The sequence below is a fragment of the Drosophila biarmipes genome, chromosome 3L, assembly GCF_025231255.1.
Source record: "Drosophila biarmipes strain raj3 chromosome 3L, RU_DBia_V1.1, whole genome shotgun sequence".
Taxonomy (NCBI): Eukaryota; Metazoa; Arthropoda; class Insecta; order Diptera; family Drosophilidae; genus Drosophila; species Drosophila biarmipes.
In genome coordinates this window covers 14,114,306-14,131,264 of record NC_066613.1, presented here as the reverse complement: position 1 = coordinate 14,131,264, position 16,959 = coordinate 14,114,306, and the positions used below count along the sequence as shown (strand labels likewise).

General features: G+C 42.7%; 2 protein-coding genes and 1 long non-coding RNA gene across 4 annotated transcripts; 1 reads left to right on the top strand and 2 right to left on the bottom strand.

Annotated features, from left to right (window-relative positions):
- Positions 1 to 1,707: 1,707 nt before the first annotated feature.
- On the bottom strand, positions 1,708 to 7,364 carry LOC108028581 (tribbles). Its single transcript, XM_017100489.3, has 2 exons — positions 6,151 to 7,364; positions 1,708 to 2,916 (listed from the first exon to the last, which is right to left on the bottom strand). The coding sequence occupies exons 1-2, from the start codon at positions 7,002 to 7,004 to the stop codon at positions 2,286 to 2,288; spliced, it is 1,485 nt and encodes a 494-aa protein (XP_016955978.1). The 5' UTR covers positions 7,005 to 7,364; the 3' UTR covers positions 1,708 to 2,285.
- Positions 7,365 to 10,589: 3,225 nt separating this feature from the next.
- LOC127010795 (uncharacterized) lies at positions 10,590 to 11,082 on the top strand. 2 transcript variants are annotated; one of them, XR_007763591.1, is made up of 2 exons: positions 10,590 to 10,878; positions 10,944 to 11,082. It is a non-coding gene; the product is annotated as an uncharacterized LOC127010795 (long non-coding RNA). The 2 variants fall into 2 exon arrangements; XR_007763592.1 differs by having other exon boundaries at positions 10,590 to 10,894.
- A 2,145-nt stretch (positions 11,083 to 13,227) lies between these two features.
- Positions 13,228 to 16,437, bottom strand: LOC108028790 (cationic amino acid transporter 4). The gene is made up of 2 exons (XM_017100772.3): positions 16,155 to 16,437; positions 13,228 to 15,712 (listed from the first exon to the last, which is right to left on the bottom strand). The coding sequence occupies exons 1-2, from the start codon at positions 16,294 to 16,296 to the stop codon at positions 13,845 to 13,847; spliced, it is 2,010 nt and encodes a 669-aa protein (XP_016956261.1). The 5' UTR covers positions 16,297 to 16,437; the 3' UTR covers positions 13,228 to 13,844.
- Positions 16,438 to 16,959: the final 522 nt, after the last annotated feature.

Sequence of the window (16,959 nt, the reverse complement as noted above, 5' to 3'; positions counted from 1 at the left end):
ACAAAGAAACGTGTAACGGCTACTTTGGGGTCAGGGAAAGTAGCGTAACTGTCACTGTTCTGCTCTTCTTTATGGTTGTCAACGCACTTAAGGTTTTAGAACCTTAAAAGTGAATTTGTAACTGGGCTAGACTCATATCTAGTGCACCTTTGTACTTTCCATTTAACATACTTTTTCTGGATTCTGACCCCTTTAGGTGTTCGTTAAAAAGTAAAGCATTGTGTCAAAAACCATCAGGCAGGTTACATAGAATCTCGACTTTCGGGTTGGCTAAGAATGCGAAAAATTCTGGATCATTCGTTCCGTTCCATAAGCCCCTTCAAATTCTTATCAAACTGTACATGACATTAGGTTTTACCCCTTAAGTCTTTTATTAAGGGGAGTCTACGACCACGAAGCTTCATCCACCTATCTTACATGGTACATTTTGATAAATGCATCTTAATTTTGAAAGAAATCAGAGATTTGATATTACTACATTTCTTAGATTAGATATTAGTATATTTTTTTTTTTGCATCCATTGTGATCCCAAACCTACATGGGACTGTTGTGATAATTCCTTTTCAGAATGGGTCAGTTCAGAAAGTGGAAGTTTTCAGAATCTGTCAGATCTGTAAAAATCACTCGTATCTAGAAAAAGTACAGATTCGAGTACCCTTTTTTAGAATATGTTGACAAATACTTCTTTATATTATAAGAAATCTTTGCTGAAGTTCCCCAAGACTATATTTCATAACATTACTTAGGGTGCATATCAATGTATTTATTATATCTATACCAAAAATGTATACCCTATATCAGCTTGTAATGATAAAACTTTCCAGAATGGGTATTTTCCAGTCGGTTCTGGAGCGATCGCTCGTATCTGGGAAAAGTTCATGCGTGGCACTGGGCTCCGAAAATTGATAGTCACAATCTGAAGGTGACGTAGCCGTCAGCAGTTTTCGCGTTCTGCGCAGTTCTCGTTCTGCGTTCGGCAATTTCATAATCTGAACAAAGTGCTCGGCCACAGGTAAAATACTCAGGCGCACACAGAGCCAAAAACCCGGGGCATACATGCGAATCGAAAGACCCCGTCACGTCGACACATCAGATGACAGTCGTGGGACCTCCGCATTCGCAGCTTTTCACAATATTAGTTTATTGTTATTGTAGAGCAAAGTCACAAATATTTCCGCAGGCAAAGTCACGTTCGCCAGCCTGATAACTAAAAGTCACTTGGTTGCATTATCAACCTGGGAATCTACACAGTAATTAGGAATCCCACAGCCTTACTAATATTCAGAACTTCCGCTCTCAGAATTCGCTGGATTGTTGGCAATTTTGAAAAAAGTCGCGATCAATTATCACCTACACAAAGAGAGATTAGACTCGAAAAAACAATATGGAATCGAGTTTTGTTTTGATATTTTGACAATAATATTTATCTGATTCTAATCATATGTTGAATGTTTTATTAGTAAACAAAGTGACGCATACGCAGTCCCGAAAAATCTTGTTTACCCCTGACTCATTGTTTTCATCTTTTGTGGCCATTCAGTTCCGTTGAATTTAAATAGAACCCAACAACATTGTGTTTTATGTTGTACTAATAACTTATGTTTGCTTGAATGAGACATACTTCTTGAATAAAGACTGATGATGAAATTCTAGAGTATATATCTTTATCCCACAACCCTTAAGATAAAGCACTACCTTCGTAGTCGTTGTTGTTCTTGGTGAGATCAAATTTCAATGTATTATGATTTTTTACGATGTTCACTTACAAGATTTTAATAGTAGACGAAGCGTAATACAGAAGTATTAAATAATAAATAACAATTTGCATTCGTTGCATTTTTAACATGGAAACTAATGTGTTTTAAAGCCCAAAAACAAATCAGGGCGACTGTCCTTTGATAAGATCAACAGTTTGCAAAAAAATTAAAATGTTAAATGTATTGTACATAGGTAGGTTTTTGTTTAGGAAGAATCGTTTGCAGAGGAGGCTGCGCAGCGGCGCGATTCTTGAACGGATCGGGGCCGCAGCGCGATTGGAAGGCAGTGAGTTCTTGTCTAAGAGAGTGTCTAAGCGAGGCTTTAAGTCTTTGTTGGCAGTACCACCTGCAGGAAGACGACGTGGAACGCAGTCGGAGTCGGCGCGACCAGGAGGCCAGGATGTCCACAGTGTCATATCATCCGATATGTCCTATCCCGGCGGCTGATCAGCCGGCATTCAGCCGGCTGCAGCCTACGCGCCAGCGTGTCCCAGAAAGCTGCCCGTGGGTGACTCCACGAGCGCCAATCAGCCCATGTCCACATCCGTATCTGGCTCGGGCTCCGTGGACAGGACGTTGGCATTCTGGGCCATCTGGAGGGTAGTGCGGGTGTAGTCCAATGGCTCAACGCCAATGTCCTCGTACTCGTGCTTGTCGCCCACAGACGGGCACAGTCCGACCTCATCCTCGTCCATCGCATCGGTGGACGTGCCTTCGTCCTCCTCCTCCGCATCGCTCCAGTCCTCGGCCACCTCCACGTTGACGGGCAGGTACATATGGAAGGGGCGTTGCTCCCGCAGCCACGGTGTCAAGAAAATGTGGCTTGCGGTCATGCGTTCCGTGAAGTCCTTTCGCAGCAGCGACAGTAAAAGCCATCGCACCGACTTGGACAGCGTCATGGGGATCTGGACGTTGCCGTGCCGGATCACGGTGATGAGGTTGCAGTTGGCCTTCTCGTAGAACGGATACTGACCCACCAGCATGGTGTAGAGGATCACGCCCAGCGACCACATGTCCGCCGGTTTGCCCTTGTACGTGGGCTGGGGGCACAGGAGTTCCGGAGCGGTGTATAATGGGCAGCCGATCTTGTCGCTCAGGGTGTCGTCCTCGCCGTCGAGGATCATTGAGCCTTCCAGCGATTCGTACTGCAGTTTGGTTCTGTAATAGCAAGAGGAAAAAATTCCAATAAAATATTGATGTCTTTATTTTGACAGAGGGTTCTATAAATAACCAGTTCGGAAGCTATTTTTAGGCTAAGAATACTCATAGACTGGCTACACCTTGAGCTCGGATAGCCATTATTCTGATCGCAACTGTACCCCGTACAGCAGACCCAGCGTCGAGCTCTACATATCATGTGCAATCCCTGCGACTTGCATAACCCCCGATTTTGTGGGGCCATTAGCTAGCGCAATATCGAGGAGACTTGAATCGATCGGCCACGGGGTTTCCGTTGTAGTTGGTATAGTTTGTCGTTGGCGTTGGCGTGTTGACAAGTCAAAAGGCGAATTGGCCGAGAGAGCATTGTGAGTGAAGTTGAGTCGAGTTGACTTGAGTTGACTGGAATTGGTGACGAAAGCGCAGCTTGCGACCCCCGACACCCATGAGCGAGTGCCTCCGCCGCCGCCGCCGCCGCCGCCCCTGCACTGCTCCATTGGGCCACTCCATTGACATTGGCCCACATTCGAATGCAAAAAGCAAAAAGTAACGAAAACGCCTGCAAACACAGCGAATAGAGCCGCCAGAGAGTCAGCTGCGAGTGAGTGAAGTGACGTATACGTATCGCAACTTGTTGCTGCAACGGCGCTTCTGCTGGGATCCGAAATCCGAACTCGTGGGGCTCGGGGGCTGCGAGGTGTGCGCCGGGGTCCGCCGATAGCGAACCGAGAGGTATACAAACACACGGTCGCCGTGGTCTGGTATCCAAACATCCAAAAGAGCCAAACACAAAGCGGGCCAAAAAAACCTCGAGCTGACCCTGAACGAAAACAAGCTTTGAAAACGCGCCTCTCCTCGTCACAAATTACAGTGTACACTGCAAGAAACGCCGTACCTTTAAGTTGATATCATGAGGATTGGGTGGTAAAGTACTTTAAAGCACTTTTTAAAAGCGCAATCTTAAAGATTCTATAAAATACAAGTTATTTGATAGGTGTATCTTGATAAACTTTAAAGATATAGCCCATTGCAGTTATATGTGATAATGCAATAAATATAATATGGTTTTCCTATGTCTTAAGGTAAAGTTATATGTATATTTTCTTTAGAGGAACATATATTTTTTCCAAATATACATGCCATCTTTATGTTTTCATTTCCCCATTCAGTCATCAAATATTAGATGGATATTTTTAAGATCAAGGTAAATTTTTGCACCAAGGTATGAGAATACCAAATGATACTTTTTAAGATCAAGGCTTTGTATGAATCGATAAAAACATTAAACAAATTTTTCTGTGCACGGAACACAAGTGGAGAGGTGAAGTGGAGAATTGTTACAGCTGGTGACCTCGATGCGAGATGTGAGGGGCTCTAAAGAGCGTCTTGGGGATCTCTTTCCCCCTCCGGTTTGGCACAAATTGAACGTGCGATAGAGGTTAAAATAAAATCAGAAACGAAATACGGAAAACCGGCGGCAGATAAGTGCTCAAACACCTTGGAGGTATTTATGTGCGGGCAGGCGGAGAGCACACAAAAGAAAAGTATGACCACAGATTTACATGCGTTTGTATATAGGAGGCACTGGGCATATAAATGCGTTAAAAATACAGAAGATCAGAGTCAGGGCCATTCACCGCATGGTGACCTTAAAATTCGGTTCGTTGTTTGGATGCGCGTGTGTGCGGCGCCCCTCCGGACATGGATATGGCTATAGATATGGATACACACGCCTATATAGTGTGTACACTCAGTACTTTTGTCTATATACCATTTTTCGAATGGAAATGAGCGCTAATAATCGCATCGCATTCGAATCGCATTGAACACAGGTTGTTTATTGCTCGCCAAGGTGAGAGAGCTATATGCTACATAGAGATAGAGATCTATGGGTTTGTTCCTTCCGCCGTTTTTGCTCTTGGCACAGAACGGCGAAATGACGAAAAAATCAGCAGATATTGCGCTAATTGTAAGCCATACGGAATCGGAATCGAACAATTGTTCACGTCATTCCCTGCTGATGTCAGGGCAAAAAAGCGATGATAATAAGAACGGAGAGACAGCGCTTTTTCGATACACTCGTGTTTATTAGCATATGCGAAAATACGTTTTGAGCGGAAGGTGGGGTCAATATTTCATCAGCCACAGTAATCAACGTGTTGACGCTCTCTCACTCCCGAGCTGCACAAGTCAAGAGAACACTGTAGTGGGTGGCCTTCCCGCGTCACCCACCGCCCCCAGCCCACATTGCAAGTGCTGTGTTGAACAATTCTTGAAATGTGGCAATGCTAGCTTCCAAAATGTGTAATGAAAAACGGGTGGGCCAATATTTCCACCACCACTGTGGCACACTGGCCCTTGTGTGTCTGTACACAGGTACAGTGGAGGTCAAGGAAATACGTTTTTGGGAGTATACCAGAAAATTGGGTAATAATTAAATGCGTTAAAAAGTAAAAATTTTAGATAAATAGTTAATAATAATAAGAAAAAAAATTAAATAAAAATAAAAACTATTAACATCATTATTATTATCCTATTTAAGGAATCGTATAAAAGTACACAAATTAATTATATTTAGTACACAAAAATTACCACGAATATTATTTAAATGTTAAAAAGGATTTAATCATAATTTTGCCAGCTGAATTAATAGGAAATAATTTATATGCTGTTTAAAATAAAATATTAAAAATTATTTTATTGACATTTTTTTAAATATTTAACACAAATTATTTAAATACTAAAATTTTCTTTATCACATCTAAGCTGACTTTAAAGGTAGATTCTCCTAAAACCTCCGAATAACAGAATTATTTTTGCAAATACCAGAATATAGTGGCCACTATTATTTCCCCCTGCGCTGTGCACACAGACGTACGCCGAGCGTTCATGTGGCCTGTCAGTATAATTGTTTTTTTGGCCTATTGGTGATTCGATTGCAACACTTGTTAAATGTTCAATGTTACCCACAACGACGGCGCCAGCAGCAGCAGCAGCAGCGGCAGCACTAGCAACAACATGGGCCAATAACAAGAGCAACAATTGTGGCACCACCAACACACGACCACAAACAAGATCTCTCGCTCATAACGAGTTTCCATCGAATTGCAAAATAAAGCGACTAGCCATATGCAATTGAGTTGGTATAAGGTGGGTACGGGTGTACATATGTATACATACATATGACCGACTGGTATATGGGTTTTTTGAAGGTGTCACCTGGACGCAACTCACCTGGCCTCGTCGATGAAGTAGAACCGCTTGAGCTTGAGGTCCCTGAGGATAATCCCGTTGCGGTGGCACACCTGAACGGTCTGGCAGATCTGGTGGAAGATGGCCCTAGCCTCCGTCTCGCACAGTCGCTTCTCGTGGCGGATGTAGGTGTGCAGGTTCTCGTACACCCCCGTCACCCCGCCCGTGGAGTCCCTCTCCTGGGGCACGGGCGCGATCAGGATGTAGGTGCGATCCTTCGACAGCGGTATGATGGCGTGCACGGGTCGGATCAATTCATGGCCATAGATCGTGCTGCGGCGCAGCTCCTCGTCCTGCTGCTGCAGCTGGAAGTAGGCGCGCTGGACCTTGTGCAGTGGCTCGTTGACAATCCGGCAGAGGAACTGGGCCCCGGTGAAGATGTCCACGCAGCGCAGATTGGAGGCGGTGAGATCGACCAGGTGGCGGTACGAGGCGGGCGTCTTGGCGGCCACGGCTGCCGAGATGTGACTAGGCTGGGCGCTGATCAGGTAGCGTTGTTGGATCAGCTTGACGGGCTGCTGGTCCGTGGGTTCCGCGGCGATGCCCAGGGCCTGGAGCTCACAGGCTCCGCCGGGCGTCTGCAGCTTCTCCCGGATGGTCTGCAGCACCTTGGCGTGGGCAAACTCCTTTTTCGGCGTGAACAGGCCCAGTACGGTGTCCTCCTGGCTGGAGCTCATGCTGCTGCCGGCAGAGGAGGAGGGGGAGGTGGATGAGCTGGAGCTGGACGCCACTGTTGGCGAGGCTGGTGATGAATAGTTGGTGTTGTGGCTAACTATTTTGATGGTCGACGCCGCCGATGACGCTGCTCTGCTGTTTTGGCCGCTACTGTTATCCATGCTTGCTTGTTTACCACTTTAACTTTATCACAGTTCTTGCTCTCGCTTCGTACTCTTCTTATTCTTCTGCGCTTCTACTCTTCTTCTTCCTCGTGTTACTTCTGCTATTCCTCTTTAGCCTGGCTGTACTTGGCTGTTAATTGTTTTGACATTTAGCGACGCGCCGTTTAGTCTGCGATTAATTTCGATTTAAACTGACGTTTAAACTTAGTGGGTTAACTTTAGCGCGGCCATGAGCAATGCAATGCGGGTATTTACTGACGAAATGCGGCGATTTTAAAACAAATCGTTCACTGAATTCGCGAAACGAAACGAACGCGACCGTCTTCTCCGCAGTATTTTTTTGAATTGAAGACTGAAATTGAAATGTGACCGTTGTCGACTGTCGACTGGTGGAAGCACGAAGCAAGGAGAATGGGCAAGCGCGCTCTCGGGCGCTCTCTCGTGAGCCGATCCGTCTCCCTCCGTCTCGCTCGCTCTTGCTTGGGCACACGCACGAAGAGGAAGACCGAGAGCAATGTTACTTTTCAAAATGAAATGTCAACCGAGAGGGAGAGAGAGAGAGAGCGGGAGCGCGAGCGGGAGCATCGTTATTTTTGAAAAAATTGCGTTGAACGCTGAAATTCCCATTTCCGACTCGATTCGAAATACGGCGCTGTATCAACACTATCTTTACAGCAACCCTTAAAACTTGTTCGATTTTACATAATAATCTGCGCACTAATCAAACGAAGGCATAAGTTAGTTAGATAGGGGGTTAGTAAACAAATAACATGTTAAATTCTAGGTTCAAAGTACTAAAGTACAGTCAACCGATGTTCTATTTGGTTTCAATAGGTACCGCGGGAAAAAACACCCGCATGGTACCCGCTATACTTTGAATTTATCTGCTGTGGTTTTGAGTCTTAAATAAATGTGGTTTTCTTTAGCTTTGATAAGGTTGTATTTTACCAGATTTTTTGAAATAATATTTTTAATTCTCAAATATGTATATACATATAACCAGAGCTCTTAAAATAATTTTTAGCAAGCGCTAAGAGTATTTTTTTATTTTAGGGTTTATTATTATTTCATTATATATTATAAAGTTTTTACTTGCTAATTTCAAATATTTTCAAATTTATACATATATAATATATACAAATTTAATTCAATACAATTCAATTCCTAACTCAAACTACTAATTGTAAGTATATAACGTGAAATTATACAAATTAAACATATTAAAACTGTTAGGAATTTGATCAATACAACCAATGCAATGTTTTAAAATCGGGGCTATAAATCCCGTAAGTACTATTTTGTAGTAAAATTAAATTCAGATAGTAAAATGACTCCCCCATATTTAAATATTGGTAGGTCGCTACACTCTTTTGGATCCATCGAATCGATCATCGATTTTCTTCCTGTGCGTGATCATTACTCATTTGTGTGTGTATGTGGTGCTGTTTGCCTTCGCGGTGCAGACAATTTCATGATTTTTGCAGCTGTCCCGAAACGAGGATCACTGGGCTACGCAGGAATTACGACAGCGACGGAAGGTAGTGATCAGAGATCTTCGAGGAGCAGGTAAGAACCACCGAGCGGCATTATGTCGCAGGTAGATTTCTATGTCAGCTGCACTATTCCACCCCTAAGCACCACAGGGATATAGTGCATCGGTGCAGGGCTGTACATGCGATGCAGTTGCAGCTGGCGCAAGGTGATTTCCCACTGAAGACATCCGTCTGAGGATACACAGCCGCACAACTGCGGACAAGATAATAGCAACCGAGAAGAAAAAGAAGAAAGTGTTACCAGTTTCGGAACTCAACTCAAAGTAAGAGAAATGCTACATTAAAAATAATAATAGAATATTCAAATAGTCATATTTTCTTTAAAAAGTTTACTATACCATTTTTTGTTTTATTCAAATGCTAGATCATTCTGTCTTGTAAAATATATTTCCAATGCTATGATTTTCACCGCAACTGTACACACAGCACCGTATTTTGGGCATTGGTTTTTATCAATGCCTTTCCCTGCTCTCTTCGATTGAATTCTCCATAATGTAACGCTCTTTTTGAAACGCAACGTCCGTTTCGCTTTCTTCTTCTTCCCACGAAGTAGCCGATAAATACGAATGAGAAAATCGCGAACTGAACAAACAACAACAACACAACGCCGTCTCACTCTTCCTCTTCCAACGCCCCTTCCCTTTCCACATTTTTGCATCTGTTTCTCAAAAAGAAGATTTAAACGAGAATTATACTGGTACCGTGACACGATTCCAACCAAAAAGGGGTTAAATTATAAGGGCGGCGATATCACGTTGTAATTAAAAAATATATTGTTTTATACAGAAATAGCTCTGTATATGGATGCCTTACTTATTCGCCAGCACTTATTGTTTCGCTCTGGTCACTGCACTTACTCATGCGATTAAATATATGTACGGGAAGTATATTCTATAGAAATAATCACGTACAATGTACATACATAGGTAGGTACGCGAATGCATATAACTTTTATTCAGTAAATCACATTTGAGTTTCATCATGGTCTGAAATAGTGATTAATTTGAAACAGTAAAAATTACGTTTAAAAGAAATCGTTAATTGGGGATCCAAGGCTATGTCACTTTGAACTATTTTTGAAGAATTAAATAATTTGGGAAAACATTTTTTTAATAATTTAAGTTTACAGCTAATCTATTTTTCTTATTATAATAATTTAAAAGTAATGAAAAAGGTATATTTATTTCACCATACTGAAATATAAAATCCAACATTATTAAGTTAACTGGTGAAATAATTTGACCTTCAACGCCTCTTTGCCCCACTGTGCTCCAAGCCCCACCAAGAATACGTTACATTTTAAATTTGAATTCAAAAACACAGACACGTTGCGTCCAAAACCGAGTCCGTTTGGTTGCCTTTTGAAAGCGGTTACTTTTTTACGAGACTCGTGGATTTCGCTTCGCTAAATTTCAGCATGCTTTCTGCTTTTGTGCGAATGAACGAGTTTTTTGTTGTTGCCAAGCTGGCCTGAAATCTAGATTTCTCTCCCGACCGTAAAAACAACTTAATGCGTCATCGGCTGCGTCATCAATTCGGGATGACGACGCCTCGCGATTCCGATTCCAAATGCCCCTTCCTGGTTCTCCAGTCGGAGCCCCTTCACAACGACATTCCCCAAACAACCACACAAGCTGGTATGTCGTGCATCACCCATCTAGAAGGAGTTTTATTTTATACACTCATTTCGAAGTTTCAGATTCGCATGAAATTGTGGAAGGTGAAGTTCTCGAGGTGAGTGGTGTTTGGATGGGAAATGCATGGCGATGATATGGCATTTAAAAAAAGTAGATTAAGCTTTACCACGTGATGAGCACGTCAATTAAAAGTACTTGCAGCGGAATTCGTATGATAACGTAATTTACATGTGGCAGAGGTTGGACATATTTTGATAAAAAATTAAATGTAATAATATTATTTATGTTGTTATTTTCTTTAAAGTCTCAGATCTTATCTATGATTTTTATCAAATAAGAAAGGTTTTATAAGCTAGGCAAAAGGAACATTTGGAAATTCTGTTGCTAAATACATTTCCAAAAGAAGTTCAAAAATTTTGTAAATCAATATGTACAGTCAAAATAATCCACAAATCCACTTCTTTATTAAAATATCAGATCTTGTGTATTTAATGAAATGAGAAGAAAGGTTTTTTTATAAGCTACTTACGCAAAACTTAAGGAAGCTCAATGGTTTCTGGTACTAGTAGTGCTCATAAAATTTAGCGGATCTGTGTAAAAACAACTTACGAACTGTAAATCGAATCTGGCACCGCAGAAGATACACTCTCACTCTTTCGAGCGTGCAGTATAGGTGGATGGGTATACAACACAACAGGTTGTCGGCGGTGTTTGGAGAAAGTGCTTATTGCCAACAATCATTTCAGGTGCAATGACCACATACCTAGGCGGTGGTTGGTTCAAATAGTGTATAAACTGTCATGGAAACGCGGCGCTCTGTGGACGGCAAAACATGCAAGGGAATTTGATCTGATTAATACCCACTGTACTATATACTAGGGGCTTTTTCCGACAAAAAGATTTACTACGAACGTACTAAAAAAACCTAGAGCTTGTCGAACATTAGACAAGCTGCTTACCGTTAATGAAAACCATTAAAACTTTCTTTTCGTTATGGAGGGAAACATACCCATGCAATAAATGATGCCATTGAACTTACATTTTTTAAGATATACCACGACTATAGACATAAATGTGAACCCTTCAAAATATAAAGTTTGGAAACCACTACCTGTATTTATAGTATTCCAAATAAATTTTCATAAATTTTCTTTACAAAAAAGGTAAGTTTTTTAGAAAATATTCAGCTCTTTAGAATAGATTTACTGTTCAATCTTTGAGATACATACATAGTACCTTCAGTTTGAAGGACACAAACATGGGTTCAAGTACAGCAAACACTTTCTCGGTCACACACAATCTGTATCTACGCGTAGGAGGTGAAAATTGCTGCCCTTTTTTTGAGTTTCAGTTCTTCCCAGATGCATTTCCCAGATGCCAGCATGCCGAGGATTAGGCATTGTCCAAAATATTTGTATGGAGGAGATACCCCGCCGAAGTAGTATTGACGTTTTCTCGCACACATGCTAGGCAGAATTATTACCAGTCACGGCGTGGGAACCGAGGCAAAGATGTCCCAGAACCCATGAAGGATTTGCCATTTCTGGACGTAGAGGTTGGTAATTTGCGACACATTTTAAATACGGGTAGCACCGGCATTTCCCAGGTGAAAAGCCGTAAGAGTCCTTTCTTTCACACCGAGAATAGTGGTCACCCTGCTTTTCGTATCACGGAACTGGGCAAAAAATTGGCTTGTCACGGAAAATGAATTTTTCAAGAAAAAATTAACCCCTTATTCTCGTCTCGGACACAAAAGAAAGTGCGGTACAGACTGCTGTACACCATTAACCCTGTCAACCCCTAAGTGACAATTGTTTGAGCTATCAAAAGGATATTTTTCAATAAAATATTATCCAAAATAGTTTCACTGAGAAGGCCCCTTCTTGAGAGATGGTTTGTTATGCATATGTGCTTTTCCAGGCCTTATACTAGGCTATTGTAAAGGGGTAAAACAATTTCACAGTTTTCCTCACAAAAGTGAGGCCGACCCGATTTATGAATGGAAAATATTCTTAATCTTATCTTCATGGGGTGGATTTCGACCGGATTTTTGTCAAGTTTCCTCATTTTTCACCATAGATTCGAACGAACTTTGGCCCTGTTCTCCAATTTTGTAATTGCGCCGTTTATTTGGGCATTGTATTTTCGCGCGACCCTGTTTCACCCGAGAGGAGACCCATCTTTTGTTCTTTTGTGACACTAAACTAGCTGGAAAACCTCTTTTTTCTATATTGTCATCATTGTTACAGTTTTTTTTATGAAAAAATCTAGAGGATTTTCTTTGAAATATGTGCGCAATAAACGATGATATAATCATGCAATCAAAAATCAGATAAGGATGTTTACTTGTTTAATATTTTTACTGGATTTAATTAAATTTGCCCAAAAGTGCGCTACGCCTGGTGGATGGTCAGAGCCGAAGCAATCTTTTGAGATTCGCGCCGTTGTTGTTGTCATCCCGCGGCAGTTGATCCAAAAACAAGTTTTCGGTAGGAAAATTTGGACTCTCAGCATCCCTTAATGAAATTCTACGCTTCTACGCACTAAATACAGCCTGCAGTCGAAAGGACTCACAAATGATCCTGTGCACCACCTGCTTCCTGTGGCCGATGCTGAGATTCCGAGATCCCGAGATATCCCTGCAGCTGAACATATGGGCCCACGCTTCTTATTAGGGTAGGTTGCCTGCCTGTTGGAATTTGGGATTGAAGGATGCCTTCAAAGGTCCTTAAAAGTGGAATCAACTGTACAAATGCTGGAAAAGAAATCTAAGAAAATAAGGGTAACCTCTTGGGATCTTTGGTGTAAATAAAACGAATATTGATATGATGATATGAATTTATATCACATTCCTTTTAGTTACAGCAAATATCTCAAGAGATTGCCCTAATTTTCGAACGATTTTTTTATGATTTCATATATATAAATTAAAAATTTCGAATTACTTTTAGTTATACCAAAGATCTCAAAAATATTCAAATATTAATGATCTTTAATCCTTTCTTTTCAACTTAAAGAAAAACCAGCGCCTTCTTTGTATACATGAATTAATATATTTTCAAATATATAATATTGTATATGCTTATTTACACAGTTATAAATATATATATAGTTTATTTAAAGACATGTATGTATGTACTATTGTTCAACAAATGCCGTGTGCATAACGTTTAATAAATATATTTGTACGTTTGCAGAGTAAATATGTTTGTGTTACACCATTTCTGCAATATTGTTTGGGATAATACACTGTAGACAGCTAAGTGGTAAAGGTACGTTGCTATAATGATACCAAAACATTCGATATATGTCTCGATCAACGTTGGGTTTTCTTTGGAATGCGAAGAATTTGAATGGGTTATTTATAGAGACTTTGTATCAGCTTCACAACGATTCAAAATAATAAGCGAAACCTTTGTGCGAAACGAGGATCAATAATTATAATATTTTTCAAAATAATACTAATACTTGTGAACAGCAAAGAATATCTAAAAGTAACAAAAGTTTGTAGCTTTTTACATTTAACTTTTTAAAATAATAAACCAAAACCGTAACCGAAATATCTATCTTTCCTCCCAACCGATATTCGCTTCGATTTAAGTCCCTGATCTGCTGTCATCTATTGGATACGATGTGGAAGAATTGACTTAGGAATATCCGGAGGTCTCGTTTTCACTCTCCTCCACAATGGACTTCTTGTCCTCCGCCTTGGTGCGACCCGTAAATCTCTCGAAGATGGTGTGCTTGCTGCTCTTCTTACCCCCCGAAGATCCCTTAAACGATCCCCACGGCACCTTGCCAGCCTCGGAAGTGGTCATCAGTATGGAGTAGGAGGAGCAGACCTCGCCCTCCTTGCTGTTGCGAATCCCGTAGAGGAAGTACACCACCATGCCGATGCAGACCCAGACAAAGAAGCGCACCCAAGTCACGGCATCCAAGTGGACCATCAGCAGGATGTTGCAAAAGATGCCAAGAGCAGGGACGAATGGAACCAGGGGCACTTTGAAGACCAGGCCACGAGTGTTCTGGTTGTGGACAGCTATAACGGCCACACAGGTGCTGGCGGCGAATATGATGAATCCATAAATGATCAGGGCCCACCAGGTGCCGGTGTAAAGTTGCGTCCACGACACCTTCAGCTCCACGCAGATGGCGAAGCTCAGAAAGATGAACAGCATCACGGCCACGGAGACCACGGAGCCGGGCTCAAAGCGTCCGAGAAGCGGTTCCAAACACCTGAACTGCGCCTTGAGTCTGCCCGCTAGCACTTCCTCGATCATCTCACTGGTGGGCGAAGAGGTATCCATGCTGGACTGCGAGGCCACATCCTCATCATCATCGTCGTCGTCATCCGGACTTCCGGCCACCGCTGGCACCCTAATGGTCGTGTGAATCCGCTCCATGGGTCGATAGCGAAGGATGATCACACTGGCCGACACGATGGTGTAGGCCAGCAGGGTTCCGATGGACATGAACTCCACCAGCTTAGCCAGATCGAAGACCAGGGCGAGACAGGCGCTCAGCACCCCGGATACGGCCAGGTTCAGCAGGGGCACCTGGGTGGTGGGGTTGATCTTGCCGAAGCAGCTGAAGAGCAGTCCATCCGAGGCCATGGCGTACATGCAGCGGGGCAGGGCGAACAGGGATCCCAGCAGGGTGGTCGTCATACCGCACAGGGCTCCTATGGAAATCAGGTACTTGGCCCAGGACAGATTCAGTTGCCCAAAGGCCTCAGGCAGCGAGGCAGCCGGATTGATCTCACTGATGGGAATCATGAGGGTCAGGGCGGCACTCACCAGGATGTAGCCCACTGTCACCACAAACAGCGATATCACCGTGGCCACGGGAATGGAAACCGATGGGTTCTTGGCCTCCTCCCCCGACGTGGCTATGGAATCGAAGCCCACGAAGGCATAGAAGCAGGTGGCCGCTCCGGCGATGACTCCTCCGATGCCGTAGGGCAGGAAGCCGCCCTCCGCCTCGGACCAGTTCTTGCTGTCCGCATACCAGAATCCCACGCTGATGACCAGGACCATGACGGCTATGTTGACCAGGGTGAGCAGGCTGTTGAACACCGCCGTGGCCTTGACTCCGCCGGCCAGGGCGGCCGCATAAACGATGCAGACGAGGAAGGCCAGGATGTCCGGGTACTGAGCGAGTCCCGGCTCATGAATCCCACCAGTCAGCTCCAGCGTGGTATTGCCAATCCAGCCGCCCAGCATTGAGTCCACATATCCGCTCCAGGCCCGAGCCACCGAAGCTGCTCCCAGCATGTGCTCCAGCAGGATGTTCCAGCCGATGACGAAGGCCCAGAACTCACCCATCGAGATGTAGGTGTACACATAGGCCGATCCCGCCTTGGGCACTCGGGTTCCGAACTCCGCGTAGCAAAGGGCAGCCAGCATGGAGATAAATCCGGCCAGGACAAAGGACAAGATGATCCCCGGTCCGGCCATCTCCTTGGCCACAGTTCCGGTGAGTACGTAGATGCCAGCGCCTACCATATGGCCGATGCCTGGGGATGAGTGGTACAGATAAGTGTCAAGGAGCTCATATTACTGGTTGTCCCCAAGCCATAATTTAGGTGCCACAAGATGCAGATAAGAAAAATCGTGTTTTCTCCGTAGGATTAGTGCTCAAATCTCTGGAGGTTATTAAATTATATTTTGAAACCCCTTTGGGAATTTCACTTTTTCTTTCTTAAAGATGTATTTGCTTTTGCAAAAAAATAATTTTTGAAATCAGTTTGTTTAAAGAGTGATAAGAGCGCACTTGTAATAAATGGAAAATAAATATTACCCGATTCGAATTTACTTAAGACCATATTTGTAAAGTTTGTCTGCTAACAGATGTTAGACAAGATTTCTTATATGGGTCTTTGGAAACCCCACACATTGTTTTATAGTAAACGAATCCCTTTAAAAGAAGCCGGTAATCGATTATTTAGTTTCAAGTACCCAGTAGAGCGATGTCGAAGGTGTTGAGGCATCGGTTCAGCGGCGTCTCCATGACGTCAGTGGGCACCGACTTGGTGCGATTCATCTTGGTGCATATTCCCGACAATATGTGCCTGAGAATCGCGCGTCTTGAGCTCGGCATCCTGATCGATTCGATTGAAACCAACTCCGCAGGGAATTACTCCTCACAGGACACTTTTGGGGACCTGAACTTTGGGATTTTAGGAATGAATATTTGAGTAATGTTTTGCGGCACACAGGACCCTTTCACTTGTTGTACACAAACAGCTGTGACTGTATCGATTTTTGCCTTCGGCGGTGAAAGCCAGTGAAAGCAGCTTTTATCGCGGAGCTTTTTTGAAGTGCGATAAAAGTGTTACACTATATAGTTTACCCCTAATACAGGGTATTAACAAATCGAAAGAATAACAAAAACAAAATCGAAAGCATAAAAAAAATAATAAAAAAAAAAAGTTATAAGTTAGACAATTTCAAAGGTTTAATAATAATACATATTCTGACAGATAGAAGCTAAGCTTAAATTGCTTAAAGCCTTAAGGTATACATTTTAATATTGTTGATCAATGATAAAATAAAACTATAAAGCTGTGAAAAAATATTGTAGCATACTTTTAAGGACTGCTAAACGTTGATGAAGAAGCTTGCTTGTATTTGTGTTCCATAACCGGAAATTAAATTGCCATGACCATTTTCTTTGAGAAGATTGTTATTACGCTTGCCAATCAATTGATCGACATTTCCAGATGGAATGTGGTTATATGACGATTATACTAAACGGTGTCTG